At 39.7% G+C, this 16,858-nt stretch overlaps 1 protein-coding gene across 1 annotated transcript in view; it reads right to left on the minus strand.

The window, feature by feature from the left end:
- Positions 1 to 16,858, minus strand: part of MND1 (meiotic nuclear divisions 1) — a 937,304-nt gene that overhangs the window by 613,198 nt on the left and 307,248 nt on the right. Inside the window, exon 4 of the mRNA XM_044063493.1 lies at positions 13,085 to 13,233. Within this exon, the coding sequence (XP_043919428.1) occupies positions 13,085 to 13,233 (149 nt within the window). The remainder of the gene's footprint in view (positions 1 to 13,084; positions 13,234 to 16,858) is intronic.

Consider the following 16,858-nt stretch of genomic DNA (forward strand, 5'->3'; position numbering starts at 1 on the left):
TTTAAAATATATAAACCATATCACAGCTTAGTTCTACTAAGCTTAATCAGTATAGGTTTAATACTAACCATACTGTTTAGGCCAGGGGGAGAATCACTGGCCAGTCTTAGAATCCATCTATATTCTTTGGTTTCAAGGGCATTATTTATATCCCCACCCCTGACAGAAGGATGTATAGAGTCTATAGCCCTGAATTTAAATGTGTGTCCATTTCCACAATTCATAATATGTTTACACAATGCATTTCTATCTATGTGCCTCCTAATATCTGATTTATGTTCTGTGATTCTTTCCTTCAACTTCCGTGTAGTTTTGCCTAAACTAGTTTTTGTAAACATATTATGGATTGTGGAAATGGACACATTTAAATTCAGGGCTATAGACTCTATACATCCTTCTGTCAGGGGTGGGGATATAAATAATGCCCTTGAAACCAAAGAACATAGATGGATTCTAAGACTGGCCAGTGATTCTCCCCCTGGCCTAAACAGTATGGTTAGTATTAAACCTATACTGATTAAGCTTAGTAGAACTAAGCTGTGATATGGTTTATATATTTAAAATTTTTTTATGTTTTAATAGTTTTATATACATTTTGTACTAAAAGGTTTTAATACATGTCTGCTATGCTTTGAATATAGGTCACGTGACTTTGGCTGTCGGTCATGTGACTACTCTGGGACCTATATATATGGAGAATGTACTCATGTATTTTAGTATTGACAAAGGATTATTTCCGAAAGCTTTGCTCGTTATTAAAGTGTTTTTTTACTGACGTTCTGGTTTTTGTTTTGATGTTTGAATTAAAAAAATTAACAAAAATGGGAACTTGTTAAAAAATGAGAATGAAATAGCTACCAAGATTGGTCATATACCTATTGTTACTTATAGGAAGGGTTAAAATTTGAAAAATTTAGTGGAAACTCCTATAGTAAACTTGACAAGGATCCCAGGGATGTTCAAATGTGAAAAGTGTAATTACTGTGGATCCATTGCAACAGGACAACATTTTTCCATTAAAGGAAGGTACAATTGTAACACTAAAATGGTGGTATACCTAGCTCAGTGCATTCTCTGTCTTGTTTTCTATGTAGGGAAAACAGATAGAAAACTAAAAGAAAGAATTTATGAACATCAGTATGCTATTAGGAAAAGGAAAACAGAGAACACACTGGCTAGGGACATAGAAAACTCATCGAACCACAAATTTAAGTTTAAAATTATAGACCAAATTATTGAAAATGTATATTGAGGGCCAGTTTCACTACTTTTAGAACTAGAATTATTGTGGCAACTTCGATTAAATGCCCACCAATTCCCAGGGCTTAATGAAACATGCACTATTCTCCCATACTTATGAAACATGCACTATTCTCCCATACTTAAAATAAAAAAGTATGTGGAGATAAATGTATTTATTCCAACTAGTGTGATGGAGGGTTTATTTATATATATATATAAAAATAAATATAAAAACACAAAAATTAAATAATTGATCTATGTACTTAAATTTATTAATTTACAAGACAACACAACAGGAATACAAATATTATTTTTCAGAAGTTTAAATTAATTTTGTTTTTTACAATAGTGTATTTAAAAGTTTAATAATTTGTATGTTTTTTATATTTTGCACATATGTTGTCATAAATTACATTGTACATGAACATTTTCATTAATAGTATGTTCAACTAAACTTTTTTAGCTCATTAAGTCAGGGAGTAATTCTATATATGAGAGAGTGTAATGTTTTTATTTATGCTTTAATTAATTGAAAAGCCTTAATTAATTGAATAGTTTTAATGGAGATACTTGTCACATGATGTACTTGATGAAATATTTAAAGAGTGTCTTGAATGTGTTTAGTTATCTGAAGAAGTCCAGCCACCATTCTGGATGAAAAGCGCTTAAAGTAACTTGTCCTGTTTTAATAAATAGAGTTCTGTGGTTTCTAGTCACCGGTTGCTATCTATTTGTTTATATTTCATTTAGTGCGTTTTTTTTTCTCGAGTAGTTGACAAATGTACCTAAACAGAAGAGTAAGTCAGTCCTGAGTGTAGAAGCTCACAAAAGTAAGAAAGGACCATGGGTACAGGAATAAGAAAGGGGTCCAGTTTTTTTCTTTTGACACCATCTGGAGAATCTTTTCCATTTTGTCACAATTTCTCCTGGTACTAGGTTTCCTGGCCTCCTGCAAGACATTGAGTACATCTTCTGAATACAGGTGTCTGAAGGGGATCAGAACTCTATCACCCATAGAGTAAGTCTGAGGTTGAGCACCTGAGAGTGAATGACCCCCTGTCTTCTGTGAGTAGGTCGATCAGTGGGGTAACCTGTAGCAATTGCCCTTGGCTGGTAGGTGAAGGGGAAACCAATCCTGTCTTGGCCAAAAGGGAGTCACCAGCAGGATTTTTGGTTTGTCCCTCTGAATCTTCAGAAGGACTCTTTTGAATCAGTGTGAAGGGAGAAAGGGAGAAAGATACATCCCCACCCAAGAAAAAGAGAAGGCGTCCACCCCTCCAAGCCTGTGGATGTGGATCCCTTGTGCAAAAACAGAGGCATCTGCCTGTTCTGGGAGGAGGCAAACAGATCTGCCTGAGGAATACCCCCACTTGTGAATAAGCTCCAAAAACACCTCCCTGTGAAGCATCCATTCATGAGAGGGTGCAGAGGTTCTGCTGAGTACGTCTGCCATCACATTCTCTGCTGAAGAAATGTACACACTGCTTGCAGGTGAATGTGCAATTCTGCTGTCAGGGACCAAATCTGAACTGCCAAGTGCAGAGTGGGCAAGACCTTGTTCCCACTGCTTACGGATATACCACAAGACAGTCATATTGTCTGTGACAACTTTTAAGGTGCCTGGTAGGAGAATTAGGTGGAAGGTTTGCAAGGCTAGAAGGGCCCTCATCTCTTTGATAGTGATGTGGTCCCCTTGTTTGAGGGAGGACCACTCTCCCTGAACTTTGTTTTGTTTGTTGGGTTTTGCAGGACAGCTCCCCAATCCAGGTCTGGAGCATCTATGAAGATCTGTTGTGAGGGTGGAGGAATCTGCAAAGATATACCCTGATTAAGGCGTATGGCTGCAATCCACCATTGCAGCTCTTTTTTCAGGCATGGGAGGAGAGGTAGAGGAGTATCCAGGGGATGTGAATGTTGGTTCCACCAATTCCTCAGCACCCACTGAAATGTTCTCACATGCAGCCTTGCTAAGGGAAGCATGGGTATCAAGGATGCCATGTGGCCTAGGACCCTCAGGAATTCCTAGGCTGATAATGTTTGGAGAGAGAGGAGTGTTTGGAGGTAATGTGTGATGGCTTTCACCTTCTGGCAAGGAATTAAGACTGTCATCTGGTCTGTTTTTATCCTGCACCCCAAGAAAACCAGGTCTTGGCTGCGTGTCAGATTAGATTTTTCCTGGTTCATAGTGAACTCTAGGTTTGCCAGGATATTGGACACCATGTCTGGGTGGTGCCGGAGGGTGTGGCAATTCTGGTGAAGTATCAAGAGGTTGTCTAGGTATGGATATCTTTGAATGCCCTGCACTCTACAGTGGGAGATAACTGGAGCTAGGCACTTTGAGAATACTGTGGGGGCTGTGGAAAGCCCAAATGGCAATGCAGAAAATTGAAAATGCAAGGAACCCATGGAAAAGCATAGGAACATCCTATAGCTAGGGTGAAAAGGAAAATGAAGGTAAGCATCCTTCAGATCCAGGGATACCATGAAGGCTTGGTGAAGGATGAGGGGGTAGGAGGTGATGTAAGGTGAGCATTTTGAAGTTGAAGATAGGCACCTTGAGGAACAGACTGAGTACAGACAAATCCAGAATTGGCCTCCAAGGGCCATCCTTTCTTGGAACCAAAAACATCCTGGAGTAAAATCCCTTGTTTTTTTGTTCTGGAGGTACTCTTTCTATGATGCCCTGAGTTTGGAGCTGATCCAAAATTGGGGGGGGGGGTGAAGCTGACTTGTAGGTGGTTAGGATGTCCCCTGAAAGGGAGGAAGTGTCCACCAAGTCATAAAGTATCCTTTTTGGATGATGGAAAGGATTCGAGCCTCTGAGGTTATTTTCCGGTAGGAGAGTAGGGAAAGGAGGTATAGGGATAAGGGAATGCAGTTGGGTAACAGATTTGAGTCACAGTGGAGGGCTCTGTCCTTGTCAGGCTGTCTCCGAAAGGGAGTTGGAGTGGAGGAAGAAGGTTGTTTAGGAGTGGAGTGTCTCCTAGGTTGCCTCCGCCCTTTAGCCTGTGGGGCATTAGACTGAGATAATTGCCATTTAACAAAGGTGGTCCTTTGACGGTAGTTCCTATGATACCTAGGAATAGGAGAGACTACCAAAATTATTTAAATTTTGTAGCTCCTTGCCCTTTTCCTGTAGGGATTTAAGGAGCTCTGCAGTGTCTGCACCGAAAAGGGCCTTATCAAGAGGTGCATCTAGCAATTTGGTCTGCACATCCACGGGAAGGCGCTGTAATCTCACCCAAGAACATCTTCTCAGGACAGATCCTGAGGCTGCAGATTTGGAGGATGCCTCTACTGCATCATAACTGCACTTTACAGAGTGCTTGGTCACCTGAGAGGTGGTAGAGAGCAGGGCAGACAGTTGTGACTTAGCAGGAGGGTCTGGCACATCTGGAATCAGTGCAGAGGCTTTTGATAGGGTATCTAAAACAAACCTAGCCATTTGAGTTTGATAGTTTAGGGCTCTGATGGCTAGAGTGGAAGAATAATATACCTTCTTCCTTAGTCTATCCATAAATTTGCTGTCCATGTCAGTGGGAAACAGAGAAATGGAGGGCAGACGTCTGAATGATTTATCTGCAATGACAGCAGGGTCTTCAGGGGGCTTCTTGAATAAGAACTGTGTATCCTGAGGAACGTTATAAAGTCTATCTGGACATTTGGAAGCTGGGGGCTGAGAGTCAGGAGTCTGGGATGCAGACAGAAAGGCATCATGAAAGGCTGGAAGCAGGGGAGGGACTGCAGATGGAGAGGACTGGTCCATCTGCAATAATTCCAAGTATCTCTTTTTTTCGTTTCAGAGACATCTGAGGCTTGTCACTTAAAATGTTCTCCCAGCAGAGAAATGGTGCTCCCAAAGGAGAAATCATCTCCTGGAGATACAGGAATAACAGAGTCCTCCTCCTGAGGGGTACTGAAGTCCTTGTGGGATTCTATCTGGGAGCAACAGGTAAGTGATTCATCAGACGAAGAGAGTTCTTCTTCTGAATCCTCCAAGGCCTGCACAGGTATAGGAGCTGGTAGAGGTACCCGAGACTGGGGGGCCTGGAAATATTTTGGGAAAAAAATTCCCATCCAGGAGCTGGTTCAGCTTCTCTATTTTCCCTATGTTTTCATTTCTGTTTCTTCTTCAGAGGAATAGAAGGATGTGTTGAATTAGAGGCCGATGCATAGGAGGTTGAAAAGGCTAAAGCAGGCCCCTCAGACGCCCCGAGCTATGGTTTCCCCTCACCATCAGGGGCTGATGACTGATGAACCTCAGTGGATGTACTTTGCATTTCTGCCGAGCCAGCTTCCACCATGGTTCCCGGTTCTAGCTGTGAAACGGGCATCTGATGAGAACTTGGGCTAACATTCACCTTCAGAGTCTCACCAGACTCCTGAGGTGCAGCATGGGAGTCCGACCTAACTTTCTTGGCCTTCTTCCGAGGTAGTTCGCTGGAGGTACCTACCTCACTCTCCATGCCGAACGCTAGACGCCAGAGAATCTGGTTTTCTAAATAAAGCTTTAAGGCGGCCAGACAGCTGCAAAGCGTTTTAGGTAAAAAAGACTTGCAAATATAGCAAGACGTATGGTCTTGGCCTTCACCTAAACAGAGTAAGCACTTATGCGCGTCTGTATGTGGACTTTGTGTTCCACAAGTACACTTCCCCTTGATAGCTGACATGTACTTTTAAAAACAAGAAGGAGGTAACTTATCTGTATTGGACAGCCGAAACAAATGAACAAACTGATTCCTGGAGTTGGTGATCACAGGTCTGTAGATCACTGCGGCAAAAAAGTTCTGAAGGGGGTTCGTGCAGACGTCACATTTATAGCAGACGTTAGTTTATGGTGCTGACAAGCAACGTAGCACATACCCCTGCTCCTAAGACTTTGGTATACTGGCCAGATGTCCAGTGCTGCAGGCATCAACCTCCCTACAGCTAAGAATACTGCAACATGAGAATAGAAGGACATCAGATGTTACTACAATACCCAATGTGTGTTTCTTGCGGTCATCAGACTTCCTGCAATTCCTCAATATTCCCCGTCCCCAGCCTTCTTTCTATGACATCTCTTTCACTCATATTAATGTACTGCAGTTGCAGACCATCTCCTTAAAGTTTACTGGATACTGACTCTTTCGCCTTGAAGTACATCAGATCTCTAGCAGTCAGTTACAACTTATTCACTACTTTTATCTGGTATTCCATAATGTTCCATGTCCACTTTCAATGGTCATGCTATGCATTGCTACCATGAGAGTATTAAAATTGCTACTGACAGTTATTGTTCTTCATATATATATTAATATGATAAAGTTTCATTAAAACAAAAAAGAATGCTGGAATAGTCCACAGTACAACAATTTATTTAGTGCTTTTGTCTCGTATATCTCAGAGACTATTAGAATCTAAATTTGAAATTTTAAATTGCTGTATTGTGGACTTCATTGCATTAATTTTTTGCTGCTGTTTTTACAGTTGCCAGTGTGTTCAGTGTTGCTCACAAAGTTTCATCTGTACTCAGCATACAATTATGCACACTGCAGTGCTGCTGTTCTAAACCAGACCTGGGCATTGTATGGCTCCTGGGGCACATCCGGCCCTTTGGATGTCCCTGACCGTCCCGTGAGAAGTCAGACAAAACACTTGTTAATTGCAAAAACTTAGACTGCACCCCCCCCCCCCCGGACTATCCAGAAATCAAACTGATTTTCCAGTAGTTCAGAAAACATTGTAAACTCTGGTATTCTGTTTCAAAAAAGAAAAAGACTATCAGAGTTTGTTAAGTTGGAGGATTTACTATGCTTTTTATTATTATTATTATTATTATTATTATTATTATTATTATTATTATTACAGAAAAGCATAGTAAATCGGCAGAATGAAGACATCATGAATGGAAAAAGAGGGAGGGCGGGAGAGAGGAGTACATGGGCAGGGTTATGCCATCCATGGAAGAGTAATTAGTACAGGTCTTCCTGTAGAAGCCCCAAAGATCCAACTGTACCACTTTTTGGTTGAGGACAGGACTCTGGGGCATGAGCACAAAGAAGGGCTGTTTCTTACCCTAGTCCAACCTTAGCAGTTCTAATGAGGGGAATAGAGTTAAGAATATATAGAATTACCTAACCTTACTCTCCTGACTCAGCTGCTCAGCTAACAGAAGCTTTTTTTTTTTGGTTACTGACCTTTACTTGCTCGTTCTGTTTCTTTCATACATGCTGTTTCCTTCACATCTCCTAACAGAATTCTCCTTTTCTGATCCAAGTGTCTTTAGATGCGTGTTTCACTTTTTTTACAATTGCAGCAACATCTTCTGAATTTGTGCTCCTGTCCTGTATAATTATATCATAAACAGTGTTAGATCTCTACCTTCTCTTCAAAATTTCAGTCTGGCCAAAAAAACATTTCTTAGTGACAAGGACAAATGTGTTTCAAGGGGGTATTAACATTTTTTGGACTGCAGTCTTACTCCCCAGATGCTTATGTAGCAGGATGTAGTGAGACATTACTGTAGGTTTTCATTTACAATATAAAATGTCAGATGCTGTTCATAGTACATATGCTATAAGTATTTGCTTGTGCACTTATCTGTTATGATGTTTATTGCTTTACTGTGAATACAGTTATATTGTACTTTAGTTATGGTTTGCTAGAACAGCACTTTCTGAGTTCAGCCTATTGGTCCAACCCTCCAAAACAGTCCTAGTTTCTCATGTGGCCCTTTGGGAAAATTAATTGCCCACCCTTGTTCTACACAGAACGCATTAGTGAAGTACCAAAGATTACATTACAGTTGTTGCCATGTAAATATTGTACATATCAATTTTAACAACTTTATTAAAACTGCCACTTTTTATACATGTACCCATTTTCTTCACAACAGCTGTCCTCTTGTACGGTCAATTCTGTGTCTGTAGCTACAGTAAAAGACTTTTTGTTGCAAGTCTTTTACTGTAGCTTTTGTAACATTATTATCTAAATTTCTTTATGTCTGTTGCTTTTGCCTCCAGGATGCCACAGTAAATGATTGTCGCCTAGTTGAACCTTCTGGGCAAAAAGTAATTAATGTATCAATCAATCAACAAATCAAATTTACCTACCAGTCCACAAAGTTTTGACCACATATTTTAGCATGCTTTCATGATGAGAAATTAAGTGGCATTTTTCCAGACTTGGCAAAGAATCGAAAAGCACAAGATTTGGACCTTAACTGTATTTTGAAAAATAACCTGAGTTTTTGGTGAATGTGGATCTGTTTGAGTTTACTAAAAGGCTGTATAACTTTCATCTTAACAAGCAGTATATCAAAGCTTCACGAGTTCTTTCTGAGCTAGTGTCACCAAGCAAAATGTTTCTCCCTTAGCTCAATGTAATTAATGACAATTAGGACCTTCTAATCATTGTTTACACAATTCACAGTAGACCTACAGTGCATGCAGAAACATGTCTTGAGGTAAACAGTTTCCTCAAACACTTTCTAAAGCCACTATCAACAAGTACAAAAGGGAGTTCTTGATACTATCAGATAAGCAAGCAAGCAAAGCCTTGTTACATGATAGCATTTGTGATGGTGTGTGGCTCCTCACCTGGGAAGAGAAACTATGGGTAGGAGAGTATGACAACCAAATGGTGCAGACAAAGGAAAGATTTATCCTGAAACAAATTAAAATTTTCACAAAACCCACAGATCACAAGAGATGACCATATCAAGACTGACTAGCTAAAGACACAGACATAAGGGAAGGGGAGGAGAAAAAATGAAATGGTTTTACAACTGTACAGTTAGAACTTCAAAGGCTACATATATATATATATATATATATATATATATATATATATATATATATATATATATATATATGTCACTACATTAATCGTAATGTCATACTCTAAGCTGTATCAATTGTAAATATTGTATTTTTAACCAAAAACCTAATTGTAACCTGGTTTCTAGAACTACATTACTTGTAATGTCATACTCTAAGCTGTATCACTTGTAAATATTGTAATTTTAATGTATAACCTATTGTAACCTTGTTAATGGAGCTTTTCTCCCCAGGACTCCATTGAAAATGGGTTCATCTTGGCCCAATGGACTATCCCAGTAAACCAACTGCAAATAAAAATAAATAAATAATAAATAAATATATACACACACACATTTTATATATATATATATATATATATATATATATATATATATATATATATATATATATATATATACACACACACACACACACACACAAATACTATATTGCTGACTTTCTTTTTACTTAAATCAGACACCAGGAAAAAAAATGTAAACGTCCTTGTTATTTCAAGTCATCAGAAAAGTGGGGCTTTCCTTGCCTATATACACTTATTTACTAGGTAGGTGCCCTTGTCAGATTCAGTGCTCTCTTTTATAGACAAGACTTCCCTTGCCATTGTCTACATTTCTACTTCTATTGCAGATTTTTATATATTTATTTAGATTTTTCTAGAACAAAACAAATTAGTACAACATAATATTGTTACAGCATCCTTAAATACTTGCAGAATTTCTGAAAAAAAAAAAAAAGATACTTCAGTCCGACAAAATGAAGTTTTCATTTTTCATACGTTACACTACTTAATACTTACTGCTTAATAGCAGAATAAGAAAGTAAACCTGTGTAGTCTGCCCTTCTGAGGGCACCGAGCATTATACCTCCCTGCTTTACATTTTCCATCTGTCTCATGCTGTTTTAAATACAGTTTATGTAAAAGACCTCTTCACTGTTATACCTAAAGAGGAGGGTAGTACTTTGAGGAAATATTGTTTGGTTTTTCAGATCTTACACATGAACAAGTTACTCTGATAAGTTTGATTATGAATTTAATACTTGAAAATAATTTCCTTTATTTCAAAGGAAAATTATTACCAACAAATCAGAGGTGTAGCTATGGGGGTGGTGTGCGCCCCCATATATGCAAACCTGCTTCTCCTGGGATGGGAGACCAAGTATGTAATAGATGGCCCTTTCTGGCATAGGATAAAAAATTATGCAAGATTTTTGGATGATATTTTTATCCTGTGGGATGGGCCAGAGGAAGAAATAGAGAAGTTTATGGCATATGAACCAAACCACAGATTTCCTTGAATTTACTTATAATTATAATAGAAAAGGAATTAATTATTTAGATACATATACGTCTCATGACAAAAGTGGGTTTAAATCAGTAATTTATAGGAAGGATGCTTTCTGTAATGGATATTTGCACTTTCAAAGTAATTATCCGTTAGCTCAAAAAAGAAGCATCATTAAAGGGCAAGCTGTTAGAATAACCCTTATGACTTCACACCTTGAAGATGTGAAAGCAGAGCTTGATAAAGTAACATACATGTTCCAGGAAAGAGGGTACCCACAGGCTCTAATAAAAGAAGTTTTGGATGAGGTCTATGCAAAGTGGGGTGTTGTATAGAAACCATTATTGGCTGAAGGATTGGTCACTAGGAAGGCTATGAGCTCTGGTCATAAAAAGGAGGTTACATATGAAAAGGCTTGTGTGCTACAATATAATCATCTTTCAGATGACATTAAGGGAGCATTTGGAGATAATTGGAATATTTTAGGATAAACCATCTTCTACTTTCGGCTTTTCCCCATTAGGGGTCGCCACAGCGGATTACCTTGTCGGCTCATGATTGGCAGTGGAGTTTTATGGTGTCGAGTTGCCAGCCCAGCGCCCAACCTTCCACAGAAGGCACACTCACGCCTAGGGCCAATTTAGAGTGTCCAGTCCACCTACAGCATGTCTTTGGGATGTGGGAGGAAACCGGTGCACCCGGAGGAAACCCACGCGACCACAGGGCGGACATGCAGACTCCACACAGAAGGCACCCCAGCTGAGGATAGAACCAGAGAACCTCTTGCTGTGAGGCGGAAACGCTAACTGCTGCACCACCGTGGCTGCCCATCTTTAGGATGAACCATGATGTTCTAAATAGAGTGGGTAGTACACCAAGATTTGTAAATAGTACAGGACCTACTTTTAAACAGTTACTTGAGGATAAGGTAGATCCTATAGATATGACATCTGTAGGTACACACCCTTGTGGAATGTGCAGTCAATGGCCATATATTAATAAAGAAAAAATAATTTCCTGGAATAATAAACTGCGTAGTCAGGTGCTATTCCAGAAAGGGAATTGTTTGACAAGTAGAATAGTATATTTGGCAACATGTTCATCATGCCAACATTTTTATGTAAGCAAAACAGAACGTCATTTGAAGAACAGGATATCTGATCATCTAAATGATATCAAAAATAAAGTTTATGCAGTGTTCAGACTCACAGAGAGGTTCCCTGTGGGAGTGGGTACACATCAGATTTCAGCTCTGAGCCCACTCCTGTTCATGGATTTCATCAGCAAACAAGTCATAGAGGACAGATCAACATAAGCTGCTGTTTGCAGATGATGTAGCATCATAAACAGATTCTGAACAGGAATTTTAGCACAAGCTAGGGAACTGTAATGCAAAACGGATAGCACATGGGATGAAACAGAGTACACAACGGTCATGGCAGCAAATGAAAGAAATCAGGTGAAGCAGAAAATTGAGAGAATCAACAGCTTCCAGTATCTGGGAGGTGAAGCTAAGAAGGACAGCCTGAATAAGGAGACCAAAGCTAGAGTCAGAGGTGCTGCAAGCCAACCAGCAAAAAGTGCTAGGGGTAGTGTGTAACAGAATAATGCCAAAGAACATGAAATCTAAGGTGTACAAAACAGTTGTGCAACCAGTTTCACTGTATAGCACACAGACCTAGGCAGGGAAAGCAAGGCAGCTGAAGAAGCTTGAGGTGATGGAAATGAAATGACTGAAATATGTGTAAAGATGCACACGCTGTGGAAAGGAAGAACAAAATGAGGATATTAGAACAGAAGCCAATGAAGCCCCAGTTGCAGAGGTCAAGAAAAACAAATTGTGATGGTTTGGTAACATGCAGGAAAGAGAATGCTGATTTGGTAAAGCAGATTTTGAAGTAGAAGGCAAGAGGAGACGAGGACGGGATGGATTGCATGAGACAAGACATGATCAGACATTACTGCTGAATAAGTTGGAAGAACAGCACTGAATTGAAAGAGGTGGCAATATCTGACAACATCCAAACGTCATGTAAAAATGGGAAAAAGGAGTTAGTTGATGATAATGATCCTGACTGCATGTTACTTCAAGTGAGTGGATGCTGGGATCAGTCAGCGACAGAAACTGGAAATAAGACACTGTTTTTGAGGGGTGATAAAACACTTGCCTTACTCGTACATAATCTGCTGCCTTTGAGTGCTTAATTGCCTTATCGAAACTTTGAAATGAAGAAGAAAACATGTTAATGAGTTTTAAAAAAAGTACAAAAAGGAGACACACAAATGATAAAGCATTAAGGATCCCCTGAATGCAATATAAAAGGAAGAACTTAAAATAAGAGTTCTATTATCATAATGGAAACAGACTTGACAGCTTTGGTGAATGTTCACTTCTTCCAGATGAAAAAGTATGCCGAGAAGCTATAGCATCTGATGGCCAAAAGTACAGTTAATGTTATGAAGAACCCACCTCTACACAAAACCCGGATTCCATTAAAAAAGAAAGAAAAAAATGAGCGGATTGATAAAAACTCCCCTCTCACAGCTTGACAAATTTCATACATTACACACTAACAAATGACATCTAGAGGCAACATTTCTCTGCCTCTCTGCAAATCTATATTTAATACCCAACAACTATTCACTGGATGATTTGTGGCATGTAACCTCAAAAAACAGTCCATCTCAGCAAATGTTCTGCTAATGAAGTACATTTTACAACTCCTATTAACTTACCTGGGATTCCAGCATTTCCAGTTTACGTTTCCTTGCATGAATAGCTTTACTTGGAAAGGCCCAAAAGTAGTTGGATGTACCAATTCTATCTGAATCCACCAAAGCATCGTCAACCAAACTCTGGAGAACATCCTTCACAGACATTGAAGCTGAAAAAAATGTTAAATAAATGTGTATTTATTTATACAGATGTGTGCAAAACTGAGCCCTGAAGAGAACGTACAGTGGAGTTAGGAATTCTATACTATGAATGTAAATATTTGAGAAGGTTCACTGTTTCAGTCCCTATTTTTGGGAATTGTTGCCTGCAGGTAGCCCACCCTGTCATCCCAACTTCCAGAGCTTAATTTTTCCCAGGGCTTATCTGAGGCCCTCCCCACCAGGACACAAGGACATTGGTAGTATAAGAGATGCATTGGCCAATTCCGTCCTTAGATCTTTTTTGCCATGGCTGCAGCCAGGTAGAAGACCTTGGTGCTATATCCCCAGTGAAGCAGAAAGAAACAGGCCTGTGTGGCTCGGGTCTACCCCAGCGGTCCCCAGTTTCCCACTCAAGTAGATATAGAGGGATAGGTGTCTGGTAGGGAAGTCGAGAAGGTGTAGGTAAGACACTACTGGGCCACCACAAACCCATACAGACAAGCAAAACAGGTCAGAAAGGGAGTAGGTGGGAGAGTATCTGGACTGCAACAGTGAATCTACATGAACATCTACATTTATGCTAAGTTCTTAATAAAACTGTAAAATGGTCATCACTGTATTCTCTGTTGCATTTCTTAGAGTTGGGAAGATCCTAAAGCACAGAGAAATAGGAAGGTTGGAAAGAAAACAATCAGGACATAAGAACCACTCTAAAGAAGGCTATGGTGGCTGCAATGGCTCTAGTGGAGTGGGCTCTGGTGCATCCTGGGTTGGCTTTGTCTTGAGCTGAACAACAAAAAGAAATGAAATGGACAAGACATTTCAAAAGGTATGTTTGTTTATTGTTTCCCTTCTTTCTCTTTTGCAAATAAGACAAATTGCTGAATAGTCTTTCTAAGTTCTTTGAACCTGTGTAAATAAAACCTCAGGTATCTATGCACATCATGGAAATGAAGGGTCCTTTTTCCCCGTTCCATAGATTTGCAAAGAAAATTGGCAAGTGACTAGCTTGGTTAAGAGACAACTCAGAAACCACCTTAGACAGGAATGAATGGTTAAGTACGAAGGGATACCCTGTTCTGGTGGAACACTAAGAAGGGTTCTTTGCACATTAAAGCCAGGAGTTCATAAATTCTCCTAGCACAAAAAACCGCCACAAAACACAGTATCTTCCAATATGGTAGATGGTTCAAATCAAATGGTGCCAGGGCTGATTTTCTAAAACACTTTTAAGATCTCAATATGGAGAATTCTTTTTTCTGTGTGTTTTAAAATGGGGGATCCCCATTAGGAACCATTTAACAGAAGGCTTGGAATATAAGGGTAGGGATCTATAAGTAGCTAGGCTGAAATGGCAGAAGCATGTAGTTTGACAGATGTCCAAGTTCAACTGGTTTTGTAGGAGATCTGACAGATATTACTATATAAAACTACAGCCATGTTTGCCTTGTTTAGGTCAAAGCTCCAGAACTGGCACCACAGGCAGATTTTTTTTTTCCATTTAGCTAAGTAAGTTTCTTAGACTCTAATCTTTAACAGTCCTCACAGTACATGTGCCTACTTGGACTCAGAGAAAAATCATCCAAGCTGTCAACCTTAGACTAGCCAGGTTGGGTATAGGAAGGATCCCTTGTTTTGCATAAAAAAAAAACTGTACACTGAGGTAGCTGTTTCCATTTTCCTCTTGCAATGTTGTTCAACAGAGGGAACCAGTGTTTCCTTGGACAAAAGAGTGCTACTAGAATCACTTCTGGCTTGTCCAACTTGATTTTAGAAGTAACCTGGGGATTAAGGGTTCAGGAGGGAATGTGTACAGAAACAGACCTGTCCAGTTCGAGAAGTCATGTATTTTTCAAGTTTCTGGAGTTACTACTCTGCAGCAAACCTGTCTCAGTTGGCTGTTCAGAGGAAAAGCACATGGGTCTATTTCTGATGCATTTTATATGTATCATATCCAGAAAGACACCCCTAGTCAGCATCCATTCATGGAGCCTCTTTGAGATATTCTGAGACTGATTGCCAGAACATTGTGTTGAGAGGGGATGTAGGCTGCTGTTAACATGTCCATCTCTTGATCTATTTCACAGGCTTTCATAGTCAGCTTGCACAAGTGATATGAAAGGGTTCCTCCTTGCATGTTTATTTACCACATCATTGTGGGGTGGTCCTGTCCTGTCTGCAGGATCCATTCTTTTAATATGTGGATGAAGGCCTTTAGAGTTAGAATAACACCATCCTGTCTTTCATGCATATGTATTTTTTCTTCATCTTACTATCTCATATTTTCTTAATTTTTGAGGGATCCCACAATGGCCCTCCAGCCGAACATCCAAGGAGTGCACAATGAGGATCATAGTGGGTTGGGGTGCTTTAAAAGGCATCCCACAGGTTCGTTTACACTGTACTATCCACTATAAAATCTCCTTTCTGATGCAAGGCTGAAATTAATTGGTGACCGCTAAGGAATGTGCATCCTGTCGCACTTAAAATAAAACACTAAAGCTTCATTGTGTATAAGCGAGCAATGAGCATGCAGGATGGCATGTCACCCAACAGTCTGAAGAGCCCAGCTCTAAGCAGTATTCTACATTCACCAAGGATGATGCCACAAGTATGAACAGAAGATGACAGACTTTAATTAGCTTTTGTCATTCCAAGGGGGTGCAATATTTGCTAGCACGGGAGGTTTTGGTCAAAAGACCACATTGTTTTGCATGCTACTGCTCAGTGCCAGGAGTCTAAACAAGAAACTCCACTCTTTCCAAGCTCTCCTCACCCTGGAGAATGCTGACATCTCTTCAGTTACCACGATATAACTTAAAGCGGAGGAGAACACCCCAGTAGTGCAGGGCTACAATGCCTTCCATACATTTAGGTCAGCAACTGCACAGGCAGAAATAAAAGTAAAAGTGTCTCAAATTAAAATCAGTAACAAATTCACTTCAGGTTTGGTTAAGCAGGATGACGCACTTGAGCTTCTCCACATCCAAATTACTATAAGCAAATTCTCATATCCTATGCTTGCAAGCTAAAGGTCCCCTTCTATGATCCAGGAAGCTGATAATTCATGCTTGCACATACTAGAGAAGTTCACTATTCAACCCAATACCATATTCAAGGGCACCTTTACCTATCCTACTATAAAAATTGAAAATCATACACAACCCCTAACTTTCAGGACCATAAATTCTTGATCTTAGTAAATAAAACCACTCTGGACCAAATAGTCCACATGCCCACAACAGGTGATAACATACTGGACTTGGTCCTCACAAACTTGTGGGAGCACTGTACCCCTCCCCCTGTGTAATGTCCTCCCTGCTAAGGTCAAACCATAAAGCTGACTCCTTTGAAACCATGATAAAACCTCTGACCCAAGATAACACCACAGCATTTGCAAACTATTCTAAGGCAAAAGTCTTTACCTTTTTTAATTTCTCCAAGTCTTTTGGGTTTCTAATACCATGATGGGAATGGACCCCATTCCTAAGTCAAAGTACAATTAAAGTTTATGAAATTAGTATTGTTTCTTTACCCTGTATAATCATGCTGATAGAATCACAGAGACAGCTGTGCCTACCAGGAATAAGCACAGAACAAACTCAAACACAAGATGGTTGTACATTGATCAAG

Source organism: Protopterus annectens, chromosome 2.part1 (genome assembly GCF_019279795.1).
Source record: "Protopterus annectens isolate FY-2018-M chromosome 2.part1, PAN1.0, whole genome shotgun sequence".
NCBI lineage: Eukaryota > Metazoa > Chordata > Ceratodontiformes > Protopteridae > Protopterus > Protopterus annectens.